The 19,322-nt window shown below is 42.2% G+C and overlaps 1 protein-coding gene across 7 annotated transcripts in view; it reads right to left on the reverse strand.

Annotated features, from left to right (window-relative positions):
• Cdk5rap2 (CDK5 regulatory subunit associated protein 2) overlaps window positions 1-19,322 on the reverse strand; it is a 190,945-nt gene that overhangs the window by 52,520 nt on the left and 119,103 nt on the right. For all 7 annotated transcript variants that reach the window (XM_010602920.3, XM_010602923.3, XM_010602919.3 and 4 more), the window contains exons 21-23: window positions 10,080-10,503; window positions 4,638-4,869; window positions 1,466-1,597 (exon numbers count right to left, since the gene is read on the reverse strand). In XM_010602920.3, coding sequence (XP_010601222.1) covers window positions 1,466-1,597; window positions 4,638-4,869; window positions 10,080-10,503 — 788 coding nt within the window. The remainder of the gene's footprint in view (window positions 1-1,465; window positions 1,598-4,637; window positions 4,870-10,079; window positions 10,504-19,322) is intronic.

Consider the following 19,322-nt stretch of genomic DNA (forward strand, 5'->3'; position numbering starts at 1 on the left):
CACCTCACTTGTATTGTCTACTTACAGCAACCCTGGGGGACATTGTTAGTATCACCCATTTTGCAGAAGAAGTTAAGGCTTTGAGACCTGGCTAATCTGGCCAAGGTTTAAGATGAGAAGCAAGACCCTTCATCAAACTCTGGGGCTGCTTGCTTCAACGCTCTGAAAGCTGCCTCCTGCTACAGCCCTCCTGCTGGGAGGGTGGGAGTGGAAGAGATCTGAACCCTCGGTGTGAAGGCTAGTAATGCCTGTGTGATCCCTTCATTCACTTCAAAAGTGCCTACTAATGGACGCCTGAAGTAATGAAGGCAGCACCCACCCCTGAGGAGGGCAGTCACTAAGCAAGTTATGTCAATTCAATACCAAAGGAGGGGAGGGGAGGCGGGGGGAGGTACAGGAGCTCAACAGGAGTCCTCAGATACTAGGGTCTTGAGAAGTACAGCTATGGAAAGTGAAATTTAGGTGGAGATCTATACAATGAGGCTTCCCTAGGCATCATTAAAAGGAGAAGTTCAGGCAGAGGCAACAGCATGTGCAAAGTTCTAGGTGGTGCACATTCAAAAAAATACAGGAAGTTCAGAGGTAAGGGCATACTGAGCAGGAAACGGAAACCATCAGAAAGTCTCTATTAATCACTAACTATGAAGAAGATGTCCAAAGAGGTCCCTATGGTCATCTCTTTAGACCATAAAAAATACCGTAGTTTTAAAACTTTCTGCAATGACTAAGGGGTACTTCACTGCACAAGAGAACTGCTTTCTCCTCAAAGCCCCAAAGACCCTGGAGCATGTGACTGCACTGATTTCTGGCCTTGGGAAAGTGCACACCAGTGGGATGGGGTGCACAGGTGAATCTTTATCCAGAGCCTGATGATCATTCCCATGGTCATCCTACAACAGCTTCAGGATTTCTGGTGACCTTTATTTCTTACAGTGAACCAGATCCAGAATAACAGTGACTTTTAAATGAAGGGTTAAAAAAAGATCTAAGGTAAAAACATGTAAGCATTTACTCATTCTGACTGAACAGTAACATGCATATCTGCTGGGTTATCCTGTGAGTATCTGTATGCTTATAATGCTTCATAATTAAAAAACAGGAGGAGGATACAACTTGCTGTTGGCCTCACTCACTTCCCTGCACCTTCCGCACTGGCCTATTGGCAAACCCCACACATGTGGCCTCAGTGGCAGGCTCTCCTCTGACCTTCTCCTCCTGGGCAGGGGAAGATCACCCTTGTATACAGCTCCACAGCAGCCAGCACCACCCTCGATGTTAACTGGGTGTTTCAATAATTGTCTCCCAAATGTGTGAGGTCCCTTGAGAACAGCTACTGCATGTGTTCGAGAAAAGGATAATGATTCCTTGAGTGAACTATGGGCCTAGTGATAATTTTGACCTAAACCATCCCAAATAGCGTCTGGCCCCAGTAGCTGTTCAAAATCCATGGAGACTGAGTTCTGACCGGTCATGTAGCTTGTTTGCTGGTCACAGTTCCTCTCCTCGTCCCTCTGGGCAGAGGGTGTGGTTTTGGTTCCTTTCTGCTCTCCTGAGCTGTCCTGGTAAGCAGCTCCCATAAGGGGCTGAGCTGTAGGCACTGGCAAAGAGAAAGAAAAATAAAAGCATAGACTTGAAACTTAGCCAAGCAACTGAGAAGAACACAAAGATACAACAGGGAAAATAAAAGCACTGAGGAGGCAAAATGCAATTTATAAGATAAAATTAATCTATCGAGCTGCCATAACAGGACATAAAAAGCATAAATACACTGCAGCTTGTCTGAAATGGTTTAAGTCAGGTTCTCAAAAAACCATGAGCGAGAAAATGAATTCCATCAACTCGTGCCCATTTTTCCCATGCGAGAGAGGCCCCAGGGTCCTCTGGGCAATGGCAGGAGCAGCACCTCATTGAGGCACCCTTGTGTTTCAGCAAGAAGTGAAAACACTGCTGAGAGCAAATGGCAGCCCCTGCACTAAGTGCTAGGGTTTCTCTTGGGCTGAGTCATCTCTGCCATAAAATCTTTCCTCTCAGAAGCCCCTGCCCCACTCCTGTGTTGATTTAATTTTCTGCAGCTGCCCACACCCACAACTAGACACGGAGCTCTCAGAAGGCAGAGGCTGTAACTGATTCATCTCGGTTGCCCCTACACCATGTGTTGTGAGGTTGGGGACACAGTGGGTGTTTTGGGGGGGTCATTCCCTGAATGTATGAGTAGATGCCCGGATGGAAGGAAGAAAGGACTGACAGACGGTGGAGAAGGGAGGGAAGAGCAATTCTACCAAAAGCTAACTTATGTTGAAACCTCAACTACAATAAACCCAAGACAGAACCTAATATTAAATGGAAGTTACCTCTGGCTATAGATCATCATAAAATCCACATGAGCAATATCATACGCTAGGCTCTGTAGAACAGGAAAGAAGGCAGGCTTCGAAACCAGGCAGGCTGGTACACAAGTAGCTCTAGAAGTTAGTAACAGGGAGACGACACACAACTAACTTTATCTCTGAAACTGCTGTCTGAACTGAAGACAGATAATTACTGAACAACCAAAGGACTGGATTTAATTATTGTGTTCATAATATCTATAGCAGGGCTCAATAAATAACAAGTGCTTGTTGTATTAATACTACAGGAAGTCCAGGGCTGACCTCTGAAAATCCCTTCACTGGACACTCTCTCCCCTGGGACACATTCCTCTCACTAGCAACTCCAGGATCATCAAGCTCCTCTGTGGATGTCAGTCTCACCTCATCATACTAAGTGAGCCAGGGCTGTCCCTAGTGGACACTACTGCTCTCCAAGCCATCACAAAAGTGACTATTTATTCCCACATCTCTGAATTTGGGGTCTGGAATTGTGCCAGTGCCTTTGTTCCCCACTGTCACTTCCAGATCATTCTATCTCTTCCCCCAAACCTTTAGCTTTGCACTTCGTGCTGCTAGACGATACCACCAGGACCCTCATCCACCATTCACCAGTTCACTGGGACCCTGGAGATTCAGTGATCATGAGGCTCGTGGCTGCTCTGCTTCTCTACGCCTCTTGCCAGTACTAATCCTCCAGGGCTTCAGTTCTTGCAGGACTCCTGCAGCTCCTCTCCTCCATGCTCTGTCTGGAACCCATGACATCAGGCCCTGCCCACTCCCTGGAATCAGTTCCCTTAAAGGCTTCCTTGTCTCTCTGGGCCAGAGTGTCCTCCCTCACTGGCTGCTCCCTCTAAGTTCAACTTCTAACTTCTAAAGAGTCCCACTCTCAAGACCCTGTAAGACTGCATAGCTTTAAATACTAGTGCTATGTGGCTATTTCCTAAATTTCAGCCCAGACCTCTCCCCTTGACTCCAAACTCTATCTCTGCCTGCCCGCTGTCTACACTAGCATGGTCAACAGGCATTTCAGTAATTCCCAAACCAGACATCTAATATCCCCCACAGCTGCCTCTCCTGCAGTCTTTCCCATCTCAGTGTGTGACAACTCCATCCTTCTAATGGTTCAAAGCACAAGTGATCCTTTAAAGCAGGAGCCAGCCAACTTTTCTTAAGGAAACTAATAATAAATATTTTAAGCTTTGCAGGCCGTAGGGTCTCTATCTATCGTAGCTATTCTACTCTGCTGGCATAGCGCAGAAGTACTTACAGTACTTGCAGATGAATGAGTGTGGCTGTGTGCCAACAAAACTTTATTTACAAAAACAGGCAGCAAGTTGGATTTGGCTCAAAGGCAGTAGTTTGCCCATTTGTGCTTCAAGGCTTAAATCAGATCACATCCCTCTGCTGATCAAAATCCTTCAATTTCCAATTTTAGACAAGAATGCCTATGGGATCCTACCCAATTTTCTACCCACCCCTAACCTCATCTTCTGTATCTGTCCCTCTTTCTCACTCAATGCTAGCCACATATTTGGCTTCAAAATCAGCAGTCAACATATCTACTTTCACAGATTCATGAACTCTCAGAAAACAATGTAAAATGCTACCATGGGCTGATCCGCACTGTGAAGGGCTCTCAACATACTCCAGATTTTCAAAGGAGTGATGACCCAAAATCTCTAAGCACCACTGTCTTAGACAAAGAGGACACATACCATCTGATGTGTTTCCTCCAAGTCTCTGGAATCTGCCCCTTTAGACACATTTTAACCCAGGCCCCCAGAAGAGCAGAAGCGGTAGATTCAAAGTGGTCAGAGAGGTAGGCCATTTCTAGAGGAAGACATAAGGTCAGTAAGGTTTGCACTCAGCCCAGGGATGCCCTCAATATTCCTGCAAAGAGGACTCTCACCTGTGTACTTCTGATGCCACATGCCCAAGGCTTCCACAGACACAGCCAGGCCAAAAGCCCAGACTGAAGCTGTCCACAACTGGGCACCTGCACACAATCCCAGGTGAAGGCAGCAAGATCCCTCAAGACCTAAGAACACTAAACATCCCACTGATCCAGACCCCATAATAGAAACGAAGCAACAGATTAAATCTTCCTTATTGTGTTCCTTCGTTGTGCATTTATTAAGATTAATCACTGCAATTCATGAAATCTATACTCAAACTCAATGCAATTCTAAACAACAAGGTTGACATTTCAGGCAGTTCTATCATGTTGCTCATCTAGCTCATGGCAAAGGCATTTTTCTTGGTCCTTACCATTCAGTAGCTTTGGGTCAGGTGCTGGCCTCTCATCCATCATTGCTTCAGCCAGAATTAACTTTTGGTGAAGTCGCTTATTTTGAGTTTTAAACTCCTTCAGCTCCCCCTGCAACTCCAAGATCTGACCCTGCAGATGAGTTACCACCCCCTGGGAGGCAGGAAGATGATACGTATTTCCTAATGACCAGGATGGTTTTGCTAGGATCGGCAAGCGGGACCTCTTAACATCCTGCAAACACACATACACAAACAATGAACACACTTCAAATATATTTTCTTTGGTTGATTTTACAAAAATCATGCTGATCTTATAAAATAGGTTTCAAACTGGCCACCCAGACTACTGGTTCCTACAATGGCTTTTTGTTCAACTTCCTGTTGAACAAATCTAGCACATATCTAGGCAGGTATCCCCTCTGATTGTCAAGGGTTAACTCTTAACATCCTCTCAGCCCTGGCCTTCTGTCCTTGGACAGTTCAGATAGATTCTCCATATCTGGCAGTTCTTTATCCAACACAATCATTTGGGAAACATTTTTTCCCACTTATTTCCTTATTTCCCACCCATTCCCCATGTAAGCCAATCTGTCTCCCACCACGTTAGTCCACCAGAACTACTCCATACTTCAGTGGCTCCTGAGCAGCCCAGGGGATTTTCCAACTCACCCATCCTCAACACCTTCATTTGCAGTAGGTTACAGACACTCCAAAGCCAACTGAAAATTCAACGCTTCAATGCCATCATGCCATGTCCCCACCCACAAATCCACAATACTGCACTTACCTGTCTTGGTGAGTCATTCAATCATCCCCTTATTGTACAATCCAGAAACCTGGGAGTAATTTTTAAACTTCCCTTTATTCTCCTCATTTTCACCATTTATCAGATTTTAATGACTCCAACTCCTAAGTTGTCTCTCAATTCCTTCAACTCTTCTCATCTTCCACTGCTACCGCCAACACAAAGTTGCTGTTAGCTCTCACCTGGGCCACAGTAACAGCCTCCTGAATGGCTCCTTCATGTACTCACTGTTGTTCTCTCTAATCCACTCTTACAATTGCTTTCCAGTTCTCTTTTGACAAAGGTCAAAGTCTTTCTACTTCCCCACTAACTCTAAATCATTCATCAGAACTCAGCTCAAGGTTGCCTTCCTTAGGACAATGGGTCCTGACTTCCAAAACCAAGTCAAGTCTCCCTGTTACACATTTATGTTCCCCTAGAATGTGCCTCAGAGAAGAGTAGGATCATTATTACTATCTGTGCAATTACTTATTCACTGCCTATTCATTGCACCACCCTGTATAAGGCCCAGTGTGCAGGGGTTCTGCTGCATAATTTGGTCACACTCTATCCACAGCTTCCAACACAAGAACTAGTACATATCAGGCACTCCAAAACTATTTTGGAATGAACATACAAACAGTAAGAGGCCAAATGAGGGTGCCTTTCAAATGATGAGTCTTAAACATACTTAAAAACTGAGGGGAGGGAACTGAATTTAGACTATATAAAGAACTCTTACAACTCAATGGCAAAAAAATCAACAATCCAGTTAAAAGATGAGCCAAAGACACCACAGACACTTCTCCAAAGGAGTTATCATACAGCTAATATTACATGAAAAGATGCTGGTATAAATGAGATCACAGTAATATACCACCACTTCAGACCCACCAGGATAGCTATAATCAAAAAGATAGTAATAGTGTTGGTCAAGGTATGGAGAAATTTGAACCCTAATATGTTGCTGGTAATGTAAAATGGGTACAGCTGCTTAGAAAACAGTATGGCATTTCCTAAAACGTTAAATATGGAGATACCATAGACCCATCAATTCTACTCCTAGGGTATATACCTAAGAAAAAGGAAAACACATATATACAAAAATTTATGTTTACTGTTCTAATAACCAAAAAGTAGAAACAATTCACATGTGCTGTACTTGATGAACAGATAAATAAAATGTGGTATATTCATGGGTATGTTACTTATATACTTAGAATATAAGTAGAATATTAGAATATTACTTAGCAATAAAAATAAAGTACTGATCCAGGGCACCAACATGAATGAATCCTGAAAATATTATGCTAAGCAAGGGCCAGGGATTTAGCTTGGTGGCACAGTGCCTGCCTAGCAAACGCAAGGCACCAAAGTGATTCCTGGTACCACACACAAAAAATAAAAATAATAATAATAATAATAATAATAAGCTAAGCAGAACAAGTCAGTCACCAAAGACCACATATTGTATGACTCCATTTATATGAAATATCCAGAATAGGCAAATGGTCTCAAAGTAGACTGACACATTCACAATGCGGCTGTAATTTGTATGCCTTATTGCTAGGCAGCTCTGATTTAATTCATGTGTCTTTGTGCCTGCCGGGTGGCTCTGATTTAATTTTACTAGTAAAAATACCAATAAAAGTGATTAGATCTGTTTGTATTATCAGTGGTACAAGCCACCTGATGGGATGGTCATGCATGTACCACCAGCAGTTCAAGCCACCAGAAATATGTTAAGTGGCTAAAGCTGGGGATGTGTGGGTGGGGAAGTGGACCTCTCTGCTTCTGAGTACAGAGTGTCTTTTTGGGATAACGAAAACATTCCAACAATGGTAACGGTTATACAACTCTAAATATATGTAACCATTAAATATATGATATGTAAATTCTATCTAATAAAGCTGCTACTTGTTTGAATAGGAGAAGTGTAGGAACCTGACACTAAAACAGGAAATATTTAGGACCTAAGGTATGAGGAAAAAATCAAAGTGTCACCAGAAGGAGCAGAGTAGGGGCCTTTCTTGCACATTCTAGGGTGTAAAATGCTTTCCAGCACAGTCTCCCACAATCTCCAGGTCAACTCTATTCTCAGAGCTCATCGCATCACAGAGGGTATCACACCTATTCTCTGAGTGGTGAAACAACTAGTCCACGGTCATACATCAAGAAGGTTCAAGGTTCAAGCTCAAACCAGCTCTTCAGGCTCTAGGTCTCAGATAGGAAAAGCAAAACGCTTTCTGCCCTGAAATTCCAGGCAAGAAGAGAAAGCAGATTCAAGGACAAGAGCAGTCTGCAGAGGTGAGGAGGGAACACTCGGGAAGAGGTGGACAGCTCAGCAAAGAGGGCTGAAAAATAACAGTCATTTGCTTGGTCCTGGGTCTCCACCAATCTTTATTCTTAGATCCAAATCTGTGTGTCATATGGCAGCAGAAAAGATATCTGCAAGTGCACAAATGCCAAAGCCAATTTCAAGCTGGAAGACCGCCGTCAGTCAACCCAATGCTTGTTCTAAAATAACAGCCTGTGAAATGCTACCTTATGGATTCCAAACAGAGTCCACCTACCCCCTTATTAACAATGTCATATCAGAACTTCTTGCTTGGGAATGGAAGGAGGCAGGAACTCACGAACTCTGAGCTCCTTCCACACAGAAGGTACTGTCTTAGACATTCATGACATATTATGTCCATCTGCCACCATGCCAGCCATTAGGATCTAGGTCACACTAAACCCATGCAAGCCACTGAGAGAGGTCAGGAGACTCATTATCCAGGGTTATTACTCAACATGGGTTAAGTAAAGTCCCTCCTTTTGCCTCTGTAACTAAACAGGCAGGACTAGGATATCTGGTCTCTGTTTCAGCCTCTACCAGCAGTTATGTGTGCAGGATACCAGAGTTCTGTTGTAAGCTACCACCAAAACCACAAAGAAAATCATTAAAATTTCTTAAAGTTTGCATATGCTGGAAACCGCATAGGTAATGAGAGGGTTCCAGGCTCCCTGAAAAAGGAAGGCTTATACTATCACTATCTGCCTCTAAAACCAGGAGAGTTCATAACATCTCAGTCCACTTCCCAGCTGAGTCACACTGGACCATTTTCCTGAGCCTTTTAATGTCTACATTTCTTCATGTGTAAAATGTACATATGCTTACAAAATTCATGCTTGTTAAGAAGATTTAACAAGATGGTGTAGAGAAAATTGAGCACAACCCCTGATACACACACACATACACACACACACACACACACAGTAGATAATAAAAAATTTTAAAGCAAAGCACAATTTCTCTCCTTTTAAAACACAAGCAAAACAGGTAAATTCAAACAAAAAATATTTAATATATTTGGAAAAATTAAGTCCATTCAATTATCCAATTTTCCTGAACAGAGGATGATACCTCCCACACAATAGAAAAAAGCAAACAAAAACAAACCAAAAAAAAAAAAATACCTAGTTTTCCTAATAGACAGGTACCAACTAAAGGAGCTGGGGCAGATGAGAGCACTTTCATTTTAGCCAAATTACACAAATTTGCATTTTGAGTACCATTAATATAATGGCAGTGTATTTTTTTCTTTTTAGGTCTCTACCGGTATCTTTAGAAAACCTTTTTCTGGAAATTATAGTTTGGGTGCATAATTTAAAACAATCAAAAGCAATTTTGCTAATGATATATCTAACTCTCTTTGGTATGCACAAAAGCAGTAATTTAGTGGTCAGAAAATAAACTTAATTCTCCATTCTGAGGCTAAGAAGCAGTGTGTACAGTTGATTTCTCAGGTACAAAACAGCCATCAGAGACAAGACTCCAACAGTCTACCCTGGAACTCTTTTAGAAACACGATCTACTTCTTTCCTATCAGAACACATCTCGTAACCACAGGGATTCTCACCCCAACTTCTACTCTCAAAAGGACTGCAGTGAAGACGCAATCAAACACTGCCAAGAAAGCCTGGTTTTTAGCACTCCTGCATATTTGATTATATTTGCAGAGAAGCTCCCAGACAGCACCTACACTGGATACTCAACAAAACCAGACCCTTCCATTTCAGGCTACCATGACTGAAAGATAACTTGACCAAGGAAAGAGTGTCAGGCACAGTGGGAACCCCAGCCCAGACTCTTAACTGCTGGCCAATCATGGAAACTCAGAATCTGGCTTTAAATCCAGACCAAGCCCTGAGAAAAATACTTCTCCCTCCAAAAGTCCTCACAAAATAAAACTTCATCCCCACTCTAAAATCATCACAATTTTACTTTAACTTGCTAACCGAAATGTCCATCAGCAGGTGAAAACTGTATTTTGGCACATCTTCACACTGGAACCTTATATAGCCAGTAAAAGAAAAATGTCTCCAATACATAATGTAAAAGAGAAAGCTAAGAGAGATGTGTGAACATGAGTCCATGTACAGTTTTTCTAAGGAAAACACAAAAATATCCTGACATACAGACAAATGAGATAGGGCTGGGACTGAAAGAGGAATCAAGACAATGCGAGTGAGACAGGAGAGAGGGAGGGAGAGGGACAGCTGGAAGCATGTACACCTCTAGGTGAAGGCCACGAGCAGAGAAATACCAGACTTTTTCTTCACATAAATGGAAAAATATGGTGGCAGTGGAGATAATATACAGACAAACTTACTTTGTTGGCTGTGCTTAGGCAAGGAAAGGGAGTGGCCTGATGTCCTGGCATCCCGCACTTGTTCTCTGCACCAAATATGGCATCTGTTGGCCTCTCTTCCCGACACTTTCTCTTCCCTTCACCTTCAAACCTGAGCAGGTGATTCTCCACGGGCACAGTCTGCACTGAGGCGTCTTTCAGCTCCACCTTGGCCACATCACCCATCTTTACCAAATGGGCCCCCGTTGACTTCAGTTCACCATGTGGTTTGGTGAATGAGTTAGCCTGGACCAAATGTCTGAGTTCATCTCTCAGCTGAATGGCCATTTGCTTAACTTTCTTCTCAGTTTGACCATCAAGGTGTTCTCCAGAAACTCCCTGCTCCACCAAGCACATCCGTTCCAGAAGCAGTTCATGTAATGCTTTCAGAAGGTCTGGTCCGTTTCTCCAAAGAGAAGGAAACAAGAGAAATAAACATGTCCTCTAGCCAGTTCCAAGTTGTCACCACTAACTCTTGCCCATGTTCTGCCTAAAATAAATATAGTCCCCACAATATGCCAGGAACCACACCAAGCATTTTATCCCATGTAATCTCACAATCCCCAAGCAAGGCAATTACTACTATGTTATTTCATGGGTAAGAGCAGCATTTGACAGAAAGTATGCACCAAGTGAGTGGGCCACATGGATAGTGAGTATAGGTTGGGCTGAGGTAGGATCAAGTAGGACCATAAGGTGTCAAGACATCACAGGGTGCCCAAACACAACCCGAGACACTGGCCTCACTCCTATGCCCAAGGGCAAGGGTGGCTTTGGATTAATCTCACCAACCTTTCTGGTCCATAGGTAACCTGACCAATCCTGGTGCACAGTGGGCACTCAATAAATAGATATTAATGAAGAGATGCTTCATTAACATGCATATATGTAAAACAGAAGGCACACTGGCTTCGAAGGCAGATAAAAATGCCTTCAGGGATGGGTGTACCTAGCCTTCACAAGGCCATACATTCAATCTCCAGCATGCAAAAACTAACACAATAAAATAAATAAAATGGCTTCAAATTCTAATTCGGTGATTCTTTGAAAGGAAGATAACTCTTCCTCCACAGGAGAGCTACGAGGATTAAATAAGGTAGTGTCTGGGTGGCAGTGAGTTTTTATGACCCTTGTCATATGTCCTTGGCTTCCCTCTGACTTCAGCTGCAGCTGTGGGATGGAGCTTATGGACACAGCCAGTCCCACCTGGAGCACTTCTGCATTCCATTGCCTGGGTTCTTTCTAAAGCTCTAGGAGTCAGGCAGTGTGGAAGTGTGGGGATGCCGACACCTCTGGGGAACCCTCCATCAGTTGGGCTGAGAGCTGTGGGGGTAGTAGCTAAGACTCTAATCTTCAGAGGACAACATAGGCACAGGCTACTCTGTCCCTAAGAGGGTTCCCAGAAAGATGGGGCCCCAGCTACCCAGAGCATTTACCAGGTCAATACTATACCCTTACTGGCTTGGCTTTCACGGTCTCTCTCTCTCTCGCTCTCTCTCTCTCTCTCTCTCTCTCTCTCTCTCTCTCTCTCTCCACGTTCTCCCTCACACTCCTGCACCCTGGTGCCACATACTATACTAAATTTATCACTTGTACCCAAGTCTGTATCTCAGGCTCTGCTTTTCAAGGAAACAAAACTAGGCCAGCATGTAAAACACATGGTATGGTGCCAGTGATTTAAGAAAGTTTTTGTTGAGTGTGTTTCTTGTGCCATGCACTGTAGGGGGAATCAGGAATATTACCAGCAAGGACTTAAGACTGGTGTGAGAGGTCAGTGTGTAAAAATCACCACTCCACCACAGAAAAAGGGAAACAAAGGCTCTGTGGAAGGTTGGTAGAGTTACAGGTTAACTACCCAGTGTCCAAACTACACATGAGAGAAACATGTCAGAAGGGGGCTTGTGAAGTTGAGGAAAGGTTGGTAAGGCTCATTGAACAATCTGAATATGGACAACAACAAGAACAGTCACCAAAGTGTAGCAAATAAGGAGGTGAGGCTGGAAAGCCAGGCAGGAGAGACACAAAGAGTCTGGCAGGCCATGTGAAGGAAAGGAGGGCCTGGAAAGACCTGTGACACGGTGGCCCCCTCACATGTGTCCTTCAAAAAGAAGGACCGATTTCCTGCCAAGAAGGTGCTGAGCACAAACCGAAGCTCTTTCCACTCTGTTCTGATCACAGAAATGACAGCAAAAAGCCATGACAACAGAGCATTTCAAGGTGCACCAGTGGGCTCAAACTTAAGAAAAAGGCACCTACAGATCAGTCACAGAGGAAACAGAATGGGAGCCACAATGAGGGCCTTTTCAGAAAGTGGTAGAGCCAGAAGTGTAACTCCCAGGATGGAAGAGGAACCACACAAATGTCACTGACCTTTATTAAGAAGCTGAGCTGAAACAACTTCAGGACCACCACACAGGGAGAATACAGGTGGGATCTGTTAGGACAAGCAAACCAAATTTGCACCAAAAAAAAGCCAACAAAAAAGACAATTCAGAAAATGGAAGAATTCACACTCAAGAAAACAGAAATCATAAAACAATCTGAAGTACTAGCAAACAGAATACCGAGGATCATCAAGAAGATCATACATCCTGACCAAGTTGGATTTATTCCAGGTATGCAAGGATGGTTCAACATAGGTAAGTCAATAAATGTAATACAGTATATTAACAGAGTCAAGGACAAAAACCATATGATCCTCTCGATAGATGCAGAAAAAGCATTTGACAAAATTGAACATCCATTCATGATAAAAATCCTGAAAAAAACTGGAATAGATGCTCTATACATCAAATTAACAAAGGCTATCTAAGAATAACCAACAGCCAACATCATATTAAATGGCCAAAAACTGAAAACCTTCACATTAAAATCAGGAACAAGCCCACTATCAACACTCCTCTTCAATATAGTTCTGGAAACATTAGCCACAGCAATTAGACAAAAGAAAGAAATTAAAGAAATACAGATAGGAAAGTAAGAAGTTAAACTGTCATTATTTGCTCATGATATGATACTCCAATTACATTGAAGACCCAAAAAATTCCACCAAAAGACTTCTAGACTTAATTGACACTTTCAGCAGAGTAGCTGGATACAAGGTCAACATTCAAAAATCAATAGCCTTTTGTACACAATAACACAATAACAGTCTCACTGAAAGAGAAATTAGAGAAACAATTCCGTTCACAATAGCATCCAAAAAAATGAAGTATCTAGGAATCAATCTAATGAAAGAAGCAAAAGACCGCTATACTGAAAACTACAGCACTCTGAAAAAAGACATTGAAGAGGATATAAGAAAATGGAAAAATATCCCCTGCTCCTGGGTAGCAAGAATCAACGTAGTGAAAATGGCTATACTACCAAACTGCTATACAGATTCAATGTAATGCCAATTGAAATTCCAACACTATATTTCACAGAACTAGAAAAAATAATCCAAAAATTCATTTGGAATCAGAACAGACCTAGAATAGCAAAAGCCATCCTAGGCAACAGAGACATGGCAGCGGGTATAACAATTCCCAATTTGAGACTATACTACAAAGCCACTGTGATAAAAACAGCATGGTACTGGCAAAGAAACAGACCTGAGGATCAGTGGAATAGACTGGAAGATACAAAAGCAACTCCAGATGTACTCAGCTACCTCATCTTTGCCAAAGGAGCCAAACATCCTCACTGGAGGAAAGATAGCCTCTTTAATAAATGGTGTTGGAAAAACTGTATTTCAACCTGCCAAAGATTAAAACTAGACCCTTATCTTTCACCATGCACTAAACTAAAACGCAAGTGGATTAAAGATATAAATACCAAAAAAAAAAAAAAAAATCACTAAATTTGCTGGAAGGTAAGTTAGGCAGAACTCTTGAAGACACTGACATAGGAAAAGACTTTATGAGCAAATCCTCAGTAGCACAGGAACTAGCAGAAAGAATCAACAACTAGGATCTCATCTTATTGAAAAGCTTCTGCACTGCCAAAGAAACCATCAACAGAAGTAAAAGATAACCTACAATGTGGGAAAAAAAATTTTACCAGTTGCTCCTCAGACAAAGGACTATTATCTAGAATATATAAAGAACTCAAAAAAACCAGCCCCCCCAAATATAAAGACCTGATTCAAAAATGGGCATCTGAAATGAACAGACATTTCTCAAAGAAGACATTTCTCAGCAAGTAAATATATGAAAAATGTTCCATATCACCGGTCATTTCAGAGATGCAGATGAAAACAACACTGAGATTCCACCTCACCCCACAAAGAATGGCTGCTATCAAGAAATCAAACAACAACAAATGTTGGTGGGGTTGTGGGGAGAAAGGAATCCTTCTCCATTGTTGGTGGGAGTGCAGACTGGTGCAACCACTACGGAAATCAATATGGGGATACCTCAAAGAGCTGGGATTAGAGGTTCCATTTGACCCAGCCATCCCTCTGCTGGGTATCTTTCCAAAAGAATTAAAAGAATCATATCACAGTGATATATGTGTACCTATGTTTATAGCAGCACAGTTTATAATAGCTAAAACTTGGAAATAGCCCATTTGCCCATCAGTTGGAGACTGGATAAAGAAGATGTGGTTTTTCTTTAAAATGGAATACTACTCAGCCATGAAGAATGAGAAATTAAAGTCTTTCATAGGAAAATGGATACATATTGAAGATATACTCCTAAGTGAAATAAATAAGTCACATGTGTATAAATACCAAATAGTTTCTCTGGTGTAAAAAACTATAATGGTACATAAGATCCTAATGATATAATTGACAATGTGAAATAGGAAGAAATGGGCTAAAGGTGTAGGGGAAGTAGGAAGGGTAGGGGAAAGGTAATAAGGGAAAAGAAAAAAAAACATGAGAAAATGAAAAAATGGAAATAAAGTATTTGTAAATGGGGAGGGGAGGAGGGGGTGAAGGGTGGGCACAGATAAGGGGAAAAAATGAGAACCAAGACCTGTCATGTAAAGGAACAAGATTCCAATAATGAATGTGACTGTACTGTATACCTAAAATGTACCAATAAACTCAGTGAGAGAAAATAAATAAAACAATCTGAAGATTTCCAAATAAGAATGTTTATCATCCAAAAAATACAGGAAAGAAACATGTTCAAAAGAAACAAAGAGGAAGTACAGAAACTGAGGTAGAGAACTAGGGAGGAAAGGAATAGGGGAAGGCTCTAGGCAGTGTTCCTTGGAAGGCTGCCAGCCTTCCAGGAGTGGGATAATGCAAATCAGGATGAGGTCCTGCAGCTTGCAGGAAAAAAGCAGCACAGCCACATGACCTTACTTCCTTTTCTTCTTTCCTTTTCTTTTTCCCGCCTTGTTTCAAGAAATCCTGTGAGACAGTCAGACCAAATCCTACCTTTCTTGTAACATACCCTGGCCTTCCCTCCCTCTGATCTTTGGCTACCCTTGGAAGTAGCAGGCACCCTGATTCATCCTCCCCACTGCACCCTGAGGGTAGGAACAAAGCCCTCCTCATACCCAGATTCCTATGAGATAGATCAGGGGGCAGGGTCAACTCAGCTCAATTAAAACCTGCAGCACAATGAAATAGGATGAAAGAAATAAAAAACTAAACTAAAATGTATGGCACCTTGCTCACTCTATCATAGTATCACCTAGGATATGTGAATCATCTTAAACTACAGAAAACTGAGATTTTAAAACTATTTCTGGTTTTACAAGTATCAGGAGATATTAACCTAAATTTCCCTCTCCCCTCCTTCTTTAACATAGATAAGAAATAATAACAATTACTATTGAGTTAACCAAAGGAGGGCCATTCCTCATTACCAAACAACACATAGTAAAACCCAAGGAAAGACTTTACAAATGGGTAGTAAAAGTTGGTAAAAGAGGCCATTACAGTATACTAAAGCAGTGATGCTATTAAATAAAGCATTTCAAGTGCTACTTTGCTGGAAATCTGAATAGCAGATTCATTAAGCTGTCACTGTAATCAGGACCTTTGGAATGGTTCAGTTCAAGGGTCCTTTCAGAGCCCCAGAAAGTGTTTACATGCCCTTTCCAAGCATCTGTGCCACACAGAAGGTGGAGAGAAAAGCACTGACATTTACTAAGCACTTACCATGGGCCTCATCCTTTAAATACACTGAATCCTCAAACTCAGATTGTGAGAGGAGAACTATTACTGACCTCATTTACAGATGAAAAACTGGGCTCACAGAGACTCAGGATCTCTCTTAGAACCAACCCCCTTTGACTCCAAAGCAGAATTAACTCTTCCTTGTTTTCTACACTTGTCTTATGATAGCAGGTTGAGCTATTAATTGTCCTCCTGTTCATTCAAATATTTATTAAGTACTTTCAATATGACATGTAAGGCAGTGGTTATGCATTGTGAAAATGAATAATGGAACTTACATTCTGTTAAGGAGAAGACAGACAGTCACATATATTGATAACTAAGTAATTCAATGTAAAGTAATGATAAGTAATATGAACAAGAGGTAAGGAAGAACAAAGAAATAAATCCAGAGACAAAGCATCAAATAAGATTCTCTTTAGATGGAGTGGTCAGGAAACGCCTGTCTGCAGAGCTGATATCTAGCGGAGACACTACTAGTCATATACAAATGGATAAAATACATTCCAGGTAGAGCAAACAACTATTCCAAATCCCACCAGTGAGAACAAGCCTGGATGCATGCAGAACAGAAAGGTCAGTGTGACCAAGGGCCAGTGAACAAGAGAGGTGACTGATGGGAGGCAGAAAAATGGTAGGTGTTGGGTCTCATCTTACTCTGTCATTGGAAGGTTTAAGAATGGAAGAGACATGATCTGATCTAAACTTTCAAAAGATCTTTCTGGGAGCTGGAGGTGGAGCTCAGTGGTAGAGCAACTGCCTACTGTGTACAAGGTGTTTTGATCCCCAGTACCTCGAATAAATAAATGAATAAATAAATAGAACATTTTGATAACTGTGGAGAATGGAAGCAGGGAGACAAATGAGGCTCAGCTATTAGAGGAGTCAGGTAGAGATGACAGAAGTTTGGACTAGAAAGGTAGAAATGGAGAAGTGGTTTGACTAGGAATATATCTTAGAGATGCAATCAGTAGGATTTGCTAATGGACATGGGAACTGAGGAAATTGCACTTCTGCTAACAGTAATTAGATAGACAGCAATGCGATTAACAGACATGAGAAAGAATAGGGAGGAAGTAGATTGGAACAAGTAGTTGGATTTCCATCAGTTCATGGAGGGATGTCAGCTAACATGCAGGTGGAGATGCCCAGTACAAAGCTGGCTGTGCAACATGGAGAACAGGACTGGGCTCTAAGCACAAATCCAGCAGCCACAAAGCACACTCTAACATCAATAGAGACAGGAGAGATGAAGCAAAGCAAGGGGCTGAGAACAGAGTCTCCAAACACAAAACTGAGCAGAAGTAGCCACAGGGGCATAAGGAAATAGGAGAGGAGGAGGGAGAGGGAGAGAGAGAGAAAGAGAGAGAGAGAGAGACTGGCTGCTGCTGAGAAGCGGACCTTGGACACTGGATTTGGCAACTTAAAAATTATTGTTGACCTTGATAGGCATAGGACAAGTTATCAAAACACTTAGAATGGTAAAAAGAGAATTGATGGAAGAAAGTGAATGCAGTAAATATAAACAAATCTTTCAAGAAGTGGGCAGTAGCTGTAATCGATGTGAAATCAGAGGGCAAGGGGTACTTTTCCCAACTGTCAGGTATCAGGTATGCCTTATGTTTATGGGGCTACTGCAGTGATTCAGTAACAGGAAAAAACACTACTGACGCAGAAAAGAGAATGGCCAAAAAAGGACCAGAACTACGCCACAGGGAGGGCTGATCCTGGTAGGAACAGAGAGATTTCTTCTACTCTAAGAGTCAGAAAGACAGAGTTTATAGCAATAGAGTCAAGCAGTGGTTTGAGTTCAACTGCTTTAGTTTTCTCAGTGATGTATGGAGCAAGGTCATCAACCAAGAAGGGATGAGAGTAAGGGAGAAGAAAAGCTGCAAAACAGCCCTGTGCTGTGCCATGCTGAGGGCTCATAAAGTATGACATGTCCTATGACCATAAGTAACCTGAGTGTCTGACCATATCAGGGTCTTATGGAGGCTTGGATACTACACAAGAATGGGGTCAACACAGGGCTTGGGGTTGGAGGATGGAAGTGGGCAAGCAGGAGTTTTATCCATTGGAACCAGCATAACAGTGGCCCTTAACAAAAGATACTCGACCCCTTCAAGGCACTGGAAGAAAGGCACTGAGGATGAAGCACAGAAAGCAAGACAAGAACAGGACAAACAGAGCTAATGGAGAGAGTTACCAGATTTCACAGGGCCTGGCAAGCCATGGAAAGATCCTGACCCCAAGAAGGGTAGAGACCCTCTCAAGGGTTTAGATAGGATGATACACTGAATTTTTAAATAACTGCTCTGGAAATCTGTGACAAAAAAAGACAGGAAAGGAGCAAAGATGACTGCAAGGGACTGATTAAGGAACTACTACAGTGATCCTGGAGAAATCTGATGCATGCTAAAAGCAACAGAGATAGAGAGAAGTAGATGAATTCAAGAGCTATTTAAGAGGAACCTGATTGGGTCTTAACTTGGGGAGGTGAAGGAGCGGGGAGCACCCAGGAGGATGTTAGGTTTCCGGGGTCCTGTTGAACACCTATAGTCTAGTCCCTCTCTAATATGGAATCTACCTTAAAGCAAGACATCTCCTCTAGCCAAAATATACTCAGTCCCTTTGTTGATCCTCTGCAGACCTATGGACCCCTGACAGGTTCACATTCTGGTAGTTCCTTACCCGTCCCTCAGCCATCCCCAGAACTGCAGAATCAGATCTCCCAAGACCTGACCTCTCTACTTAGTTGAAGCTCAAGACTGCATTCATTCTTTCTTTTTTCTTTTTCTTGTTTTTTGCTACCAAGGATTGAACTTGGGACCTGATGCTTAAAAGGCAAGCAGCAGAACCACTGAGCTAAATCCCTGGCCTGCATTCACTCTTTCTTAAATTCTTAAATAAGCATGTCATCCCCCAAAAGTTCCCCTTTTACATTTTTGTGATTTTTAAGCTATGAAGTATCATACCTAATTTTAGGCTAAACACACCAAAAACTTAAGGTGGTAAAATCTCAAACCATGTTCCCTAAGGAGTGGGCGCCAAATGAGCTGGAAGCATGTAAAACAAGAGCTGGGCATCCCACACACAGTGAATGCCAA

Source organism: Fukomys damarensis, unplaced genomic scaffold (genome assembly GCF_012274545.1).
Source record: "Fukomys damarensis isolate Sample0158 unplaced genomic scaffold, DMR_v1.0_HiC HiC_scaffold_36, whole genome shotgun sequence".
NCBI lineage: Eukaryota > Metazoa > Chordata > Mammalia > Rodentia > Bathyergidae > Fukomys > Fukomys damarensis.